The sequence below is a fragment of the Falco rusticolus genome, chromosome 4, assembly GCF_015220075.1.
Source record: "Falco rusticolus isolate bFalRus1 chromosome 4, bFalRus1.pri, whole genome shotgun sequence".
NCBI classification, from domain to species: Eukaryota; Metazoa; Chordata; class Aves; order Falconiformes; family Falconidae; genus Falco; species Falco rusticolus.
In genome coordinates, this window is record NC_051190.1 from 11,212,307 (window position 1) to 11,228,240 (window position 15,934).

Genomic DNA, 15,934 nt, shown 5'->3' on the forward strand with positions numbered 1-15,934 from the left:
TTTTGGGACAAAAGTTTCTGGGGTAGATTATTGAACTCTTTCACACAACACTTAAAACTTCTGACCAAAATACTGTTTTGAAACAAAAAATTGAAAAGATTCAATCAAAAAATGACAAATCGAAATATTTAATTTTCCAAAAAATGCAATGCGTTGAGGTGGGTGGAGGAGAATCATTCATTGAATTTTATCAGAACCCACAAATAATGTTCATTTTGACTGGGAGATCCAAATTCTTTTTCCCTGTGCCATTCCTTCATGATGCTGGATATATTCCTTAGCTTTTCACTGCTCACCTGTGAAACGGTGCTAACAAGGCTCCTCTACCCACCTTTTAAAACTCATTAATATTTATAGAACACACTGGTACTCCAAAGAAAAGTAGTTTCAAAAAGCGAAGTATCTTTGTTACATTAATCCACAACACTAAACATCCACTTAATTTGGTCTACATAAGGAAGGAAGAAATGATGTGGGGGAAAAACAACCCTAGCAAAATGCTATCCATTTAGTCCAACATACTTTGTCCTACAGTACATAGCAAAGGGTGAGATATTTCACTTCACTGAGGCAAATTGCTGGAAAGAAGAAAAAGTCATGGTACTATCTGTTAAAAATCTGTTTCCTCTTACCCAAGACATAAATCTCGCTGTTGACTACAGCTGTGCTGAAGCGGTATTTGGAGTACTTCATTGGCGCACCTTCTGTCCATTTGTCTTGGCCTGGGTCGTACCGAAACGTTCTGTTACTTAATCGATCCGGCTCATCGTCAGGCAGATCCGTCTGTATGAAATATGACAGCCATATAATAATACAACATTTGGAGGCCTCTGCACACGCCTGCATGTAATTAATCACAGCAGACAGCTCAGCAGATAAATAACATAAACACATCAATTATAGCTGCAAAGTGATTCATGCTCACTAGGGTTTAGCAGCACCCATGACTTGTGGCTGGGAGTACAATGTAAAGGCAAAGGAATAAGGGGGCATCTATATTCTGCAGCAATAAAGCTGAGGATTTGGGTAATAACAATATACTCATGGACCTGGCTCTGGCAGAATGTGCCTTTTTCACAAGGCTGCTGTAAAGTCCTAATAATGATAGAGGGAAAACCAATCTCTCTGACATTTTTTTCTTCCTGCTGAAGGTTGAAATCTATTCCCACTGTTACTTAGACTGTACCATGAGTTTCAGGGAGGTACTTTGCTGGCCTTTCTCAGGCCTGTATATATCCATAACTTATTCTGAAGTCATTTGCACGTTTATTTAGTCAGCCTAACCAGCATAATGTTGTTTAACTGCTGTAACTTCAATAGTTTTCATAATAAGCTCCTAATCCCCCGCTATATCTTTGCTGCCATAATATTCTTTTTATACTCACTCCTACTCCTCTTGTTCTCTCTAATCTTCCCCTTTCTCTGCCTGTCTCATATGATGCAGGGAATTCAGATTATGTTTTCTGGGTACGACACCCTTGAATGTAAGCAGTAGGCTGTGGGGGGAGGATCCTGAAATATTTTGGGATGAAAGGTTTCACATAGAGAGTGAGAAGGAGAGAACTACTTTGCTTGCTTGTGTTGGTGTTATATGTGTTCTTGCTTTGCTTGTTATTTTTCTTTGCCAAAAGGCCTTTCCAACATTAATGTCACAGACAAGATAGTAGGAGGCAAAGTAGAAAGTAAATGTATAGCCCCATGGTTACTCCCTGTGAGGGCCCAGGGGCACGTCTTCCTCCATGGTAAGCGTGAAACACAAACTTATTCCCTGAAAGAGGTATTTTCAGCACAGAGTAAGCATATACTTAGGAGCAGGCACCTTCTGACATGCTGTAAATTCACATCATTTTTGTGGTAACGTTCACCTCACAGTGCACCCTGTGCTCTTTATGTACAGAAAACATAACATCCAGCAGCCCTTCTCCCTGTCTCGGGGTCTGAAACCTTCCTCTCTCAGCCTCACCAAGCACTTCCTTCCATCTTAAGAGCCCCCAGTCACCAGGGCTGGAGTAGCTTAGGTTTTTAACTCCGCTGGCGTCAGCGAGGCCAGACCAACACTGAGCCAGAGCAATGCTGCTGTGAGTTGCGCCCTCGCCCTCCTAAGCTGTCATTTTATGTCCTGGCTTGACTTTGTCTTGCCTTGTTTCAATTGCAAAGCCCGAGTGGGAAGGGAACATGTATTTATCTCTGTCCTGTAATGGACACATGCATTTATGACAGTCTATCAATGCTGCGTCGTTAGCATTTGTTCAGGATTGACAGAACATTCAGTGCTCTTGGAGCATGGGGACAGCTCCTGGCTGGAAGAACTAATTTGCTTTCACTGTGCAGCTGTGGTAGCCCCACGCGTGCGGTCACTACATCTGACAGGTGAGCGTGGGAGATACGTGGCACCAGAAGAATTCAGCACTCTGCAGTGCCGGTCTTGAACCACTTTTTGGAGAGCTTTAGCCGATTTGTTCTGATCTGTTCAGGTACGCCCTAATCTTACAAAACTATGGGTTTTAATCAATTACTTTAATCTGCTCATCTCAAGCCTATTTATATATAAACTCAGACCCCCATGTGTTGTTACTGATAGTACTGGTCAGCAGGTATGCACTTCAGGTGGTTTTGAGGTTCCTGTATTTTTTTTAAAACCATTCTAGGCTCGGTATTCCTGACTTGTGTTTCTAAGCCACTTTTCCCTCTTACAGTCTGTTCTGGAGAACTATTAAGAAAGACAAAGCTGATTGTCTGACTTCAACATCTGTCTTTGTTATATGACATCTCTTTCAGTTCAAGTTTTTTCAGATTGTTTCCACATTAAGTGTTTTTATGGTTTAATTCTTTAAATAGTGGGGTAACCTTGCTCACTTGTTTCAGCATCAGAAATACTCTCTGATCTTTCTGTTGTCTCCTTTGGGGACCCCTGCACTCAGGATATTCAAAGAGGTGAAAATCTTGTTTGCTGAATGCATCTCACTTTTAAATGCTTTAAACAGTAATTTATTTCAAGAGAACACAAACCAATGAGATGTGATGACAGCCTGAACGTACTGCTGTTGGCAATAAGGATTACAGATGCTTTACTTCATTGTTAAGTAAATGTGGGGCTTTATCTTGAATGCTCAAATTTAAACTGCATCAACCAGTAAATAAGAATGGGCTATGCTCTTAAAAAAGATATTTTGCACTGGGAGCAGCTGGAGAGAGCAAGCAGTGTTCCTAACATCCATCTTCCTCGTAGCAGAGGTCTGTGTATTCCCTGTACGACTGAATACGGTAGCCGTGGCCCTGCTGAAAATTCCTGTTAAAGCTTTACATGGCCGAGCAAGGCAACTGAAACAAATAAATGGATTGATTAAAGGAATCTGTTTTCCAGAGAATGCTTTGACTTTTCATTTAAAATATAATATAATGAGAATCAAATAAATTAACTTTATTCAACCAAGAAAGCTTCCTGAGATATTGAGGTGAGCTTTAAATCTCATATATAAGTCTGTCTGAAATTCACCTGTGTGCACGCTTTTTGAAGACAAGGCCCCTGTATGATTCAAATACCATTATTTACTGACAACTAGAGAAATTAAGAGAATGGTAAATAAGAAAAGAAAGGCTGGAACCCATGTTGACACAGGAGATGCATTTTAAACTCTTGCTCACTGTGCACATGCCTATGAAAGAACTGCCCTTGCTGAAGTTGGTATTTACAGTGAGGATGCCTTAAGATGGATATTCTTCTTCTTCACCCTGTTTGGTTTTCCTACAAAAGATGTTTAATCAGAGGAATGTGAGCAATTCATTCTTGTTATCACTGATGTACTCTTCCTACGCAAGAAGCACCATAAAATTACACAACACTGCTTGTTAGTACACAAACAAAACAACTAGCATGTTTCTTGACCTGTGGTGTCCATCCACCCAGCACGTAGAGCTTATTCTTCACTGTCACCACCATATGGCAGGCTAACGGTACTGGCAGAGGCGCCGTGCTTCTCCAGGTACCTTGCTCCATGGAATACTTCTCCACACAGTTTGTGACCAGATACTGATTTTTCACTTTCATTTGCCCTCCTATTACATAGAGGTCGTTATGGATAGTGCCCAATGCGTAGAGTTCACGGAGCTCAGTGGTGCACAGGCAGTGCCAAAACTGGTTTCCTTGCTGGTGGTATCTGTAGGAAAATCCAAAGTTGTAAGTGCTCTGGTTCACTGAGGTCCCATCAGCTTGTTTTGAAATGTTACCCTCTTCATTGTCAATGTTTATTCAGACAGGGGCACAGCGACAAGAGGAGCTTTCTCATTCACAGAGAAGTTATAAAATTGAGGCCAATGTTTGCAAGACCAAGCATTTTTAGTATGAGGAAGCCTAGGCATCCTTTCAAAGATATTTGACCGTAATTAAGGTTAAGAAATACCTTATTTCTACATGTGCTGCTCAATCATAATTTCCACTGAAGTTAGTGGGAAGAGCAAGAGCTCAACACTGCTGAAAAGGCCACTTCATCTGCCTCAGTATGGATTTACTTCCTTAAATTTAGGTATCTGTATTTGAAAATGCTGTCACCATTTTTAAATTTTATCTTTAATCCAGAAAATGTCTGGTTTTCTTTAAAATGGGTGCATCTGAAAGAGATATGAGCAAAAACAGAATGAGAATTTAAAGTTATCAGTCATTATCCTTTAATCTCTATCATCAACATCAACAGAGAAGTGTGTTTTCCCTGTCTTACTGGACTCTTTCGGTCATTTACTTTATTTGTTTTGCCCTGCTAATAACCTAGAAAAGAGTATCCTAGGAAAATGTTGAGATTTGGGTAAGGACAATGTGAAATCCACATACATTGATGTAGGATCTAACCAAACTCATTTACACAGAGATGCCACTGGAGTAAATCCTCCTTCTTTCAGGAGAAAAAGCATCAAGATTTGGTTATATGTATATAATTCAGTGCTATAAAGAAAAATTGCGACAAATTGATTAGAGTAATCAAAATCTCTGGGAAAACTTTCAAGTAAAGAACGCTTTTTCTAATGGTCTTATTTTGTCCCCGGAAATATTATTTGATTTAATTTTTTTAAATAATTTGGGGTTTTCTGACAAAGGGTACATACCTATAGATTTCGATGTTCCGGGTCTTTTGTCTAGACATTTTGACAGCGCTTGCCTCGCCTGCCACAATAATATCATTTTTCTCAGTGACAACACCCGTGCAAACACATCCTAAACCCTCGCCATACTTTGGAGAGGAAATGAAGTAAGTCTTTTGTGTCGCAGGAGCATAACAAAAGCTGGCATCTGCATAGCTACCATGTCTTGACCTAATGCCGAAAGAATTGTTGCCAATGCAGAGTAAGAGATCCGTAGTCTCCATGCCGTAACGCAGGCTGAGAGAAGGGTGGCTGGATAGTTTGATGGTTTTCAGTGCTTCCTCAAACATGTCATTGCATTCGGAATTGCACAGGATCATTGTGTTCCTTTTCCGGGCTTCCACAAGAAAGGAAGGGCTGACAAGTACCAGCCTCACTTGCTTCAGGAGCTCAGTAAGGTGCTCTACACGTGACTTCCTGCTGTGCCTGACCCATCTAATGACGAGGTCCAGAATGCTTTCCTCCCTGGAAATGTTCAGATCGTCTGATTTTATGAGAGTCAACAGCTGCTGGAATTCAATCTCTAATATTTCTTCTTGTAAACTCACCTCAGCAAAATGCTGATACAAGTATTTCCTCGCTTGATCAGCTAAATCTTCTGCCCCAATGTGGCTGGCAAAGTAGTAGATGCCCACACAGTTGGAAGCATCCATATGGTCCATCATGTACTTCTGGCACATACTGAAAACATCTTCCATTTGCATGAAATAAGCAGCAAGCGCAACAGTCTGCACGTTCTGATCAGCGAGGCGCAGGTCGGCGCTGTACATGTAATGGAGTATCACGGACACGCTCTCTGCGGAGATGTCGTGCAGCACCACTTCCCTCTGTGTGCATTCCACCAAGCCACAGGTAAACATGGCTTTGAAGTAGGGACTGAAGGCAGCCAGCACCACCTTATGGCAGGGGAATTTCTCACCTTCCGCCACCAGGACAACATCAATGATCTCTGTTGATTCTTTCATTCTCTTTACTTGTTCCAACAAAGTCAAGCCATGGCGCTGCTTTCTTTTCTCCTCACCCTTATGATCCATGGTTAATCTCCAAAGTTCCTGTTTGTAAATCTCAGAATTCTAGGTCTTCATCAGGAATGTTTCTAGAGGTAGAAGCATAACATTGTCCACTAAGAACAAATTATACTGCTGTTAATATCTAAAGATAGCCTTCCATAGGATGTGATACAAATCAGTAATGCATAAAAAGTATGCAAAATTACGGTGAGGTCTCAGGCTCAAGTACTCTAAGACAAAATAAAATTAAAATCAACACTTCAAATGATCTTCAGTATCCAATCCTCCCCCTGAGGTTTTGTGATTATTTAAAGAAAATCAGATTTCTCTTCAAAACAGTCTTTTCCAGCTGCTTTGTCCCTCTATTCCCTGATCCTGATCCGGAGCCTATTAAAATTGAGGGAAAGTTTTCCACTGAATTTAATAAAGTCTAGATCAGGCCCTTAATCCCTCAGCTATTCAAGTTTTGTCTCTGACATGCACCTGAAGGACATTAGTCCTTGCTTAGATGCTGAAAGTACCTTACGTTTCCAACAGCCCCTTACGTCAGACAGCTGCAGCGGAGCGGTGCCCTTCCAGTGCTCACTGCTCCCCTCAAACCAGGAGCTATGCCTGAGCAGAGCCTTCAGAAAAGGGTTTTACAAGATTAAAAAAATGCAAAAACATGAATCTTGCTTCTCTCATTAGCTTTTACAGTTTTTCCACCTCTGCAAAGCGGGTGGGAAATAAAGCCACTAGTACAACCCAGTTGGCTGGGTTTAATACTGTGCTTTACCACCAGACTTGGCTACCAGTTTGCAGCGTGATTTTAATTTGCAAGCCCTCTGCAAAGCAGTTAGGAAGCTGCAACCTCATTGCTCTACCAACAGATTTGTCCCGGCCCCATCACACCCCAATTTACCAGTAGCTTTCTGCCCAGGCTTCGAGCTGAGGGAGCCAAGGCAGTGATGCAGGCAGGGACAGCTTCCACCCCTGAGGTATGCGGTGGAATTGGCAGGAAGCAACTTGGTCCAGCTGGCTAGATTCTTTACTCTTTCACACCAAAGTGTAGGTCACTGGTTCCTACAGGGTTGCTACTGGCTTGCTTTGGGATAAACAAAGGATTAGTAAATAGGGTCCAGCTGTTGAGCTGTCCTCCTGCTTCTCAGCGAGATGTTTAAGTGCTGCAGATTCACAGAGGTTTGGTTCCACTTACTGTAAGCTCAAATGGGGTTTTAAATTAAAATATAATTATTCACATACTCCCTTTAGTTTTATTTATGGGAAAACAGAAGGAACTTATTGGTCCCATTTCTGTGTTGGTTTTTTTTGTTGGTTTTTTTGGGGTGGGGTGGGGGTGGGCTTTACTGAACCTGTCTGGTGTTCAGATCAGCAAGCTGCAGAACATGAGGTACACTGGTAGAGCTGTCAATGGGAGAGTGATTGTTCCCCATCACTTGAGGGACACCAGCCCTTAACAAAGTGTTTGTCTCTAATGTGGGAAGGAGGCAGTTCTGTTGTGGAAATGCATCCCTTGATTCATGTCATGAATCACCAATACACGAACAAGTCCTAAAGCTGTGGTATAACCATGTCTGAAACACATTGGAAACAGGCTATGAATTGCTTAATGAGACTATTTGAATTAGTAACATTCCTCACCAGCTTAAATATTTGCAGGATTGTGGTCTTGTATGGCGGATTGAACCAGTTTTCTCACATCCTGGAAGCACACAGTGTAGTCTTAGTTTCATTAAAGAAATAGGTATGAACATAAAAAATGAGTATATGACATTATTTAAATCCACTTAAAGGTATTTTAACAAACGGTCCAGATTTCTCTGCAGATCTAGATAGATGGATTTTTTAAAAATACCATAGTTATTTCCCAGGTGAAAAGGAAATCTACAGATACATCATCAATCTCAGACCTACTCTTTTAGCTGTTTGGTTGTTTTTAGAAGTAGTCATCATTCTGTTTTAGCAAATTACATAGATCCCTCACTTTGAGTGCTAAATTAAAAGCTAGGCATGCTTGAAAACTAGCATTTCCTTGATTTTATCAATTCTTTCCATATTCCAAATTGGTAAGTAGAAGCAACAAATCAGAGAAATGAATCTGGGTTATTACCAGATTTTAAAAATGGATTTGGAAGACAAAACATTAACTTCATAGTCTGAGTGTGTGCCAAGCTCTGAGCTCTTCTTATGGTACTTCTAAAAATCAATCAAAGGCAGTAAGTTTAATATAAAAAATAAAGCCATGGTATTTCCAAAATCTAGAAAACATAGGTCTTAATCTTGCATCAAGTGCCTCTGGAGCAGTCCTTACAGTCAGTAGAAGGCTTTTCTGAGATAGAGAATTGCCCTACATGATAATTAGATGGGCAGTTTATTTCCCCCCCCCTTGTGTTGTTGTATCACCACACAATACTTGATCTTCACTGCACTTTGATAAAGGAACCACACCACATCTCAAAGATCATGTATCATAAGCACACATATTTCAAGCAGATGAGCTGTAGTGTCTTTAGCCAGTTGTTCACTTTCCATCTGGATGAAAGTGTTAATAACTACCAACAAGACCCCAATCCTGTTCAGCAAGCTGACTAACCAGGGTTTTTCCTCCAAACTGATCAACTTCTCTTCTTTCTCTTTTGTGATGTCAGAGCTTCACAAATCCTCCAGCTTTTCCATAATGGACAAAATGTGCATTTTTAATGTGAAGAACAAGTGAGATGATTAATCATCATCATCTTTCCCAGATTTTTGCACAGATCAGGAAGCAGCAGCATGTAGAAGTGAGTTATGATTTCACTTCCTTTGCTGGTCACCTTCAAGTTTTCTTTCACTGTTAATTTAGCTTTCTTAAGAGCAACTCTGTCTTTGATTACACCGTTCATCAGATTTGCGAATTTTATGTGTTCATTTACCAGTGATTAGGATATCTGGCACAACATACTCACAGCCGTTTTCTCCTCTCTTTCATCATTAAGACATTAGCAATAGGAATCTTAAAGAACAGTGTAGCTCGTGCCATTTATGCACCGCTTTAGGCACAAATTATCTGATGGATAAGCCCTACACCACTACCCTGGCGATGAAGGGCACTGCCCATGTGCACCCAGTGCGGGGTGGTCTCCTCTGCCCCCCCGCAGACCTGGTGGGTCAGCTCTGGGCATCCTCCCCAGGAGCACCAGCAGAGCTATGTACAGCCTGTGAGTGGAAGGGGGCATGGCCTCCCTTCTCCTGGAGCTGGTCCATACCCAACCATCGCCTCATCCTTGGGCTGAATCATGCAAGGGGTCTCCACCTTGCAGTCAAGATCATCTGCGACCCCCCGACCTCCTCTTCACCCACCTCACGGAGCTCTGCAGAGCAACGCTGCTTCCCCAGCCACAGCTACAGGCAGAGCTCCTCACCTCACACTTTCAAGAAGATGGTATTTGCCTTTCCTCTAAGAATGCACCGTCTTCATCTCCTGGCTTTGACAGCACACCAAGCTCCTGACTGAACCGTACTCAACAAAATCATGCTGTCGACTTGCATGTGTCTACTTTCTCCATCCTACAACTGAGAAAGCTGAAGCTAAAAGGTTAAAAAGAAAACAGGATTGAAACCCAGGGGTGAAATCCTTTCATTAACTCCAGAAATTCATCCCTGTGCATTACCTACAAACTTGTCACTCCCCTCCTGGCTTTTTGCAGTGTTTAGGTGAGGTCATTGGAAGGATATTAATATTCTCCCTTATATCACTGGAAAGACTATTAAAGGGTAATAATGAAATGGTGCCGCTTTGCTTTCCCCTCTGGGTTACAGAGGAAAAAAGATGGTACATTGATATTAAAAGAAAGGATAAATGTGATACAAATATAATTTGCAGTGAGACACTATAGTGAGATTGTGCCAGAGGGTGGGTTGTCATTATAAAACCTGCAGTGCAAGGTTCGGATCCTTTGTAATGTCACCAGGAGCTGAAATCAGAGTTATTGCCTTATTCAGAGTTTTGGGATTTTTTTTTCTTCTATTGTGAAAAATGGATTCAGGTACAAATCTTCATTGGATGTTACTTTATTTCAGAGTCAGGTTGTTAATTTTCCTTCAGTTCTGGCTGCTACTTTAATTTTTATATCAGCTGTTTTGTTAGTCTAATTTAACTTTTTTTTTTTCTTTCTTCCTCCTTTGTGTCATGAACCGTATGAAGAGTCATGTATAATTTTATGCAGGAGCTACAGCATACGTTTTGCAAGGCAGGAGGGTGCTGCATGAACAGTTCAAAACATAAATAAGCGCACTGCTGTGAGCTCAGCTCTACAGCTTTTATGAGGCTATCAAACTATAAATAAATGCTGTCCTCAATTCTCAGTTACGCTGCAGCCTCTTTGAACTGCCCCAGTGCGAAGGGACTGTAAACCAGATGGAAGTATCTCATCAGGAATTTCCCTTAACCTCTCGGGGAGTGGGGGGAAGCTACCTTGTAATTAGAAACATTATTTTTTCTGTATTTTTGCCCAGGACATAGATTTTTCTTGTTTTTCTTTTTCCCCAGTCCCAAGGAATCTCCCCTTTCCCATGCCGTGGTGGGAGGGTGGGAGCTGCAGGACCTGGCCCAGAAGAGGTCACAGCAGCCAGCATGGGGCAGCGGGCTGCGGCGCAGGGGGCACCTCCCGCATCCTCCTCTTCCTCCTCTGCTTGCTTGCTTTCTTGTTCTTCGCCTTAATGAGGTTGCCCTGTCTTCAGCCTGCCTCCCTTCAGGTGCTGAAAGGATCAGAGTTCAGTCACATCAAAGAACCGGTGCCTCTGCCTATGAATTATTTGTGCTTCCTTTGTTATCAGTAAGCTGGGAAGCAAATCTGTTAATTGTATGCATTATGACATTTGGCTGACAGCCACAGTGAGGCAGAAATCAGTACCCAGATGATAATAATGTTATAATCTCGGGGTTTAATTATGAAGGCTGTGCTGGCATTTAAGATCAAGATTTTAAGGTGTGCAAAAGATCCTGCAGTGCTGGAGAAGGGCAAGTAATAACGCTAACCTTAGTAAAAGGAAAAGATAGAATAATATATAAAAAGGAAGCTTCCAGGGAATTATAGATGTTCCCATAGCTATAGGATAATAGGAACTTAATTCTCTTAATTCTGATACCTGGAAAGATGCCGGAAGAAATGATTACATGATTGAGTTATAAGAATTTTGAGGGTAATAAGGCGATAAAAGCAGCTATAGCACCTATTTATCAAGAACAAATTGTGTCAATCCAATCTAATTTTCTTCATTTTTTCAGGGAAAATAGGGGATAAATTAGATACTTTGTCTTGAGTGAAGTTACCGGTATGGTCCTACCTGATATCATTACAAACTATGATGAAATCAACTGACTAAATCAAGAAAAGTTAGATGCCTAACTGGCTGAAAAAAGCAAATTCAGAGAATAGTTATCAGTGGTCAGGCTAGAAAGCATCTCTAGTCTGTGGCTAGATATCTGTGCTGGAAAGGTCACTCACAGTTTCGGGGAACACGTAGATATTATTTCTTGAATTAATTTCATCCATCCTATCCAGATAAAAAAATCAAACTTGTGGCAGAGCATTAAGCGGGAGAATATCCAATTTTTTTTAGAAAATGTATGTCTATACAGTTTGAGAGGGCATACAGGTAAATGGTTCTCTGTGATAATTAGACATGTTAGCGTTTGGATGCGTCTCAAGTATCACCATAGCTACTAGCAGCCAGGGTACTTTTCCTGAAGTTTTCCATATTCTGTCAGTTGCTAGTCACTTAGAGATTTAGGATTTTCAGGTTTTCAAAGGCTTCTAACCAGAAGTCCAAGTCCTCCCTAAGCTCACTGTGCAGTTTAGGAACTGAAGCATCTGCATCGCTTGTAAAGGTAAAACTTCAGCCTTAAATTGCTTGGGTTTGCCAGATGACGTGAGCTGCTTCCCATTAAAGTCAGAAAAAGAGCTCTCCTTGCTGAACCTACCCATCTCCCAGGACCAGCCCCACAGCAGGTACCTTTCAGGTGTTCTGAATTGATGTATTGCTGGCGGGGAAGGAGGAATTTGGGGGTTTTGAAACTGTGAGCACTACAAATCAAATTATGTCATTGGCCTATATAAGATAAAGTATAGCAATCCTTCTGAGAGAGATTTTAACCATTTCCCTGCCTCAGCCCCTGTGGCACCCTGTGGTTTTTTTACACATGCCATCTGATACTGAGGAGCTTGAGTCAAGGCAGTCCAAGGTCTCGCGATAGCCAAGCATAGGCCAGCTATCCATAGGGATGTGTGCTGCCAGGCATGCTCATGGGAGCTTGCTCAGCCAGTTACAGTCTGCAAGTGGTGTAAAAGGAGGCTCTCAGTGCAGAAAAACAGGCTGCTGACCTACAAGCTGCTGCCATCGATGCAGACAGTTGTGGCAGTGTTTGCGTTCCCCTGAGTGCATCACTGCGTCCCTGCTGCTGCAAGCATCCCCCTGCCAGCAGAGCCTGCGGGCTCTCCACTTGCACTGCTACAGGCACAGCCTCTCCTTTCCCCAGTAGCTTATTTACTTTCTTTCCCATTTCGTTGCTCTTAATTAAAAATAAAAAGGGACTTAATAAGGCTCTTTGGGTTAGGAGAAGCTTGACACCTAACAGTGAGATTTTCAAGCAGGCTGCAAAGCTTCAGAACTGTGTTTGGGAGCGCATTTGACCATCGGAGACCTGAAGATGCTTTGATCAGTTTTCAAAGCCTTTGGGTTGTTTATGATTCTGGAAAGATTTGACAGTTTAGGCTCTGTTTACTGCCAAAACAGAGGCCTAGATATGGGATTGGATTAATATTGATCCTATCTCAGCAAATACCAGGCATATTTTTTTTCTTTAAACTGTTATAGATTCATGAAAAAAATCAAAGCAGCTGAAAATGAAAGACCCTGTGGGCCATCTTTTCAAATATGCCTTCACCTGACCTTAATCTTACTCTGATTCAAAGCTCAGTGAAATCAGTCAAAAGAATCCCACGATTTAAGTAGAAAATGGATGTAGTTCTGTTCACAAACAAATGCCTATAACCAAGCCCAGTCTGAGCTAAGTATGTGCATTAATTGCATGAGAAGAATGGAAGCTAAATATATACAGACATACAGAGCCGTCTCTTTTACAGTTCACATGTGCAGATCATTTTTCTTACATATCAAATCTAATTGAAATGGCAAAGTGCTCATTCACAGAAGGGGGATGCACAAGTTTTTTACACTTCCAATGACAGATGCCAGCAGAAGGAAAATGTATTTCTAAAATGTATTTCAGTAGCTCTTTAAGCAGCCTGGCAAAGGTCTTAGAGATTTCTCTTTTTGCATTGATCTAAACATACTGGCAAGTGTAGGAAAGGCTTTCTGGAACAATTATATCATACAGTGGAAATTGGAATGTATCACAATTAAAAGAAACGTAATTTAATAACTTGGCGCAAACTGTGCTTTATTTGCATTTTTACAACAGAAAAGACTGTGAACTCTAGTTGCTAATATTTGCAGAAAACTCTGAAGTACGTATCCATTTGGTGAGCAAATGCTAGTAAAATGTCTAATAACCCAGTCACTCAGCAGTGAAATTAAAATAAATTGCAAGTTGTAAACCCTTATAACTTGACGTCAGCATTCCATTATTACTGTTTGAGTCCAGCCTTCCCTATAAATTTCTCTAGTTTCAATTGCAATCACTACCAAGCAAACATCTGGGCATGTCCATACCCACAGAAAAGAAAATTCAGGGCAACCCATGGCATCACCACAGCACCACCTCCAAAATGGCCCCTGCACTAACACGGATTGGTGCCACACCTGCAGCCCCTGCTGAAGCCTCATGTTAAAAATGTTCAGCCTCTTGATGATAAGGATCAGATGTATAGGTACATATAGATACCTTGATGGGAGAAGTAACAGTTTCTCCCAGCTTCCTTGCTGGAAGCAAGTCTAGATGTTTGCAGGCTTGTGCAGTATGCAAAGCCCTGCCGTGCACAGACCTCCGACACTGGAATTACTGCATCCGCTGGCTGGTCCTGTTCCCACACCGCTGGCAGAGCCCACAGAGCTGCAGACAGACCCCAAGCTGGGTGATGTTCAGGGGTTCCCATCCTGACTTAGTAATTGATCTCTTACATTTCCTTTACGAACTAGACAGCAGGCACTGTAAGGACCTGCGAGGGCTTCTGTTTTGGCACCGACGATGGGTCCTACAGCCTCCTCCCCACACAGCTGCCTCGCAGCTGACCCTGCCTCGCCATGTACAGGCCCCCTCTCCAGCATCTTTAAGGGTTCCCCGAGACATATATTCAAGTACCCCTGCCCACAAAGTTCCCACACACCCAGCCACCCGGAGCAGCCTGGCCCTGCCATGCCCACACTGCCTGACCATCTCAGCACCAAACTCCTTTCTCTTCCCTGCTCTGAGTAGGGGAAGGATTTAAATGTACCTTTCCGTCGCTGGGAGCGGCAGGTGCCCGTGAGAGTGCGTGGGAGAGGGAAACAGAGACCTCATACAGCAGCACAGAGCTTCTGTCGGGCAGCGAGGTGCCAGGGCTATAAATAGCCCTTGCTGGGCTCCTGGCTGGGAGAAGGAGCTGATTTAATGTCATGCACAGGGGCACATTAGGACGCAGCTGACTGGCACCGGTGCTGCTCTCCTTCTCCCCTGCCCGCATGCTGCCTGGCCCGCCGCCTGCCAGACTCCGTGCTAAAAAGCAGCCGGCTCCTCCGCGGGGTGGCACGGCCACCGCTTGCGTCAGTAGCCCACCAAGAGGACTATATCCCTCCCCTAGAGCTTGCCACAGGCACACGACAGGCACAGCTCTGTGCCGCAGCTGTTTCTGGGCAGCTGGGGCCGTCGCAGTGTAGATGATGATCGCACTGACTCCCACGTACCGCTGAGGTCTGGGTACCACACCAGGGGAGATGCTGTTGCTCATTGACCCAAGTCACTCTCAAAACCAAAGCCACTGTCTACAGCTGAGAGGAATTTCCCCAAACTGTTTCTCCTGCCCTTGCTAGATCGCTAAGAGCTGAAGTTATGTGTAAAATAAGGATTCCTGACAGAATATAAGTATTACGTGTATATTTTAAGGCCTGACTATCTTCTAGTTTGTGTTGACGTAAATCAGAAGCAGATCCACTAAACTGGTCCAGAATAGTGAGGCTGCACTGATTTACATCAGCTGTAGATCTGGTACTCTGTAAATCAAAGGGGAATAGAGAGGGCCATAATACACTATTTATATCTCCATATGTTTAAGCAAGGATGGAAAAAAGATTAAGCAAAATTTAGGGTTATAAAATTGATTAATGTTGAACCTATACTTTTAGTTGAGAAAGACATTAAGGAGTTTTCAGAACATTCCTTTTTAAATGGCATTAATTTATTTATTCACCATAGTAATTCGTTGATTGATCATAACAGCTTCTGAGAAAATAAAAATGAAATGTATTTCCTTATCTAGATTTTTAGTCTGATGGTTTTATTACAGAGTTTTTCCAAAAGCCATGGAGGGAGTTTTCAGGAATGCTTAACTGCTAATAGCAGTTTGTTGGTTTTAGGGGGAAAATTAAGACATCATTTAAAAAAGCATATTTCACGTAATTTGTGAACAGAACTAGGGAAAAAAACGAAGTGAATAAAGTTTACTCACGTCAGAAAATTCAGTAGATCAGATTACAAAGATATATGTTGTCTAAACTCCCAGATTGTTCTCATTAAAAGTTCAGCTTTATCTTAGAAACCAGAATATCCAATCTGATACTATAGCTTTCACAGAAGCCAGGATGGAACAGTGAAC

At 42.1% G+C, this 15,934-nt stretch overlaps 2 protein-coding genes across 5 annotated transcripts in view; one reads left to right on the forward strand and one right to left on the reverse strand.

Annotated features, from left to right (window-relative positions):
• KBTBD12 (kelch repeat and BTB domain containing 12) overlaps positions 1–7,360 on the reverse strand; it is a 35,111-nt gene extending 27,751 nt beyond the window's left edge. The window contains exons 1-3 of the mRNA XM_037384195.1: positions 5,098–7,360; positions 3,887–4,157; positions 633–783 (exon numbers count right to left, since the gene is read on the reverse strand). Of these exons, the coding sequence (XP_037240092.1) occupies positions 633–783; positions 3,887–4,157; positions 5,098–6,167 (1,492 nt within the window). The 5' untranslated portion in view covers positions 6,168–7,360. The remainder of the gene's footprint in view (positions 1–632; positions 784–3,886; positions 4,158–5,097) is intronic.
• MGLL (monoglyceride lipase) overlaps positions 1–15,934 on the forward strand; it is a 107,438-nt gene that overhangs the window by 11,431 nt on the left and 80,073 nt on the right. The window lies entirely within an intron of this gene.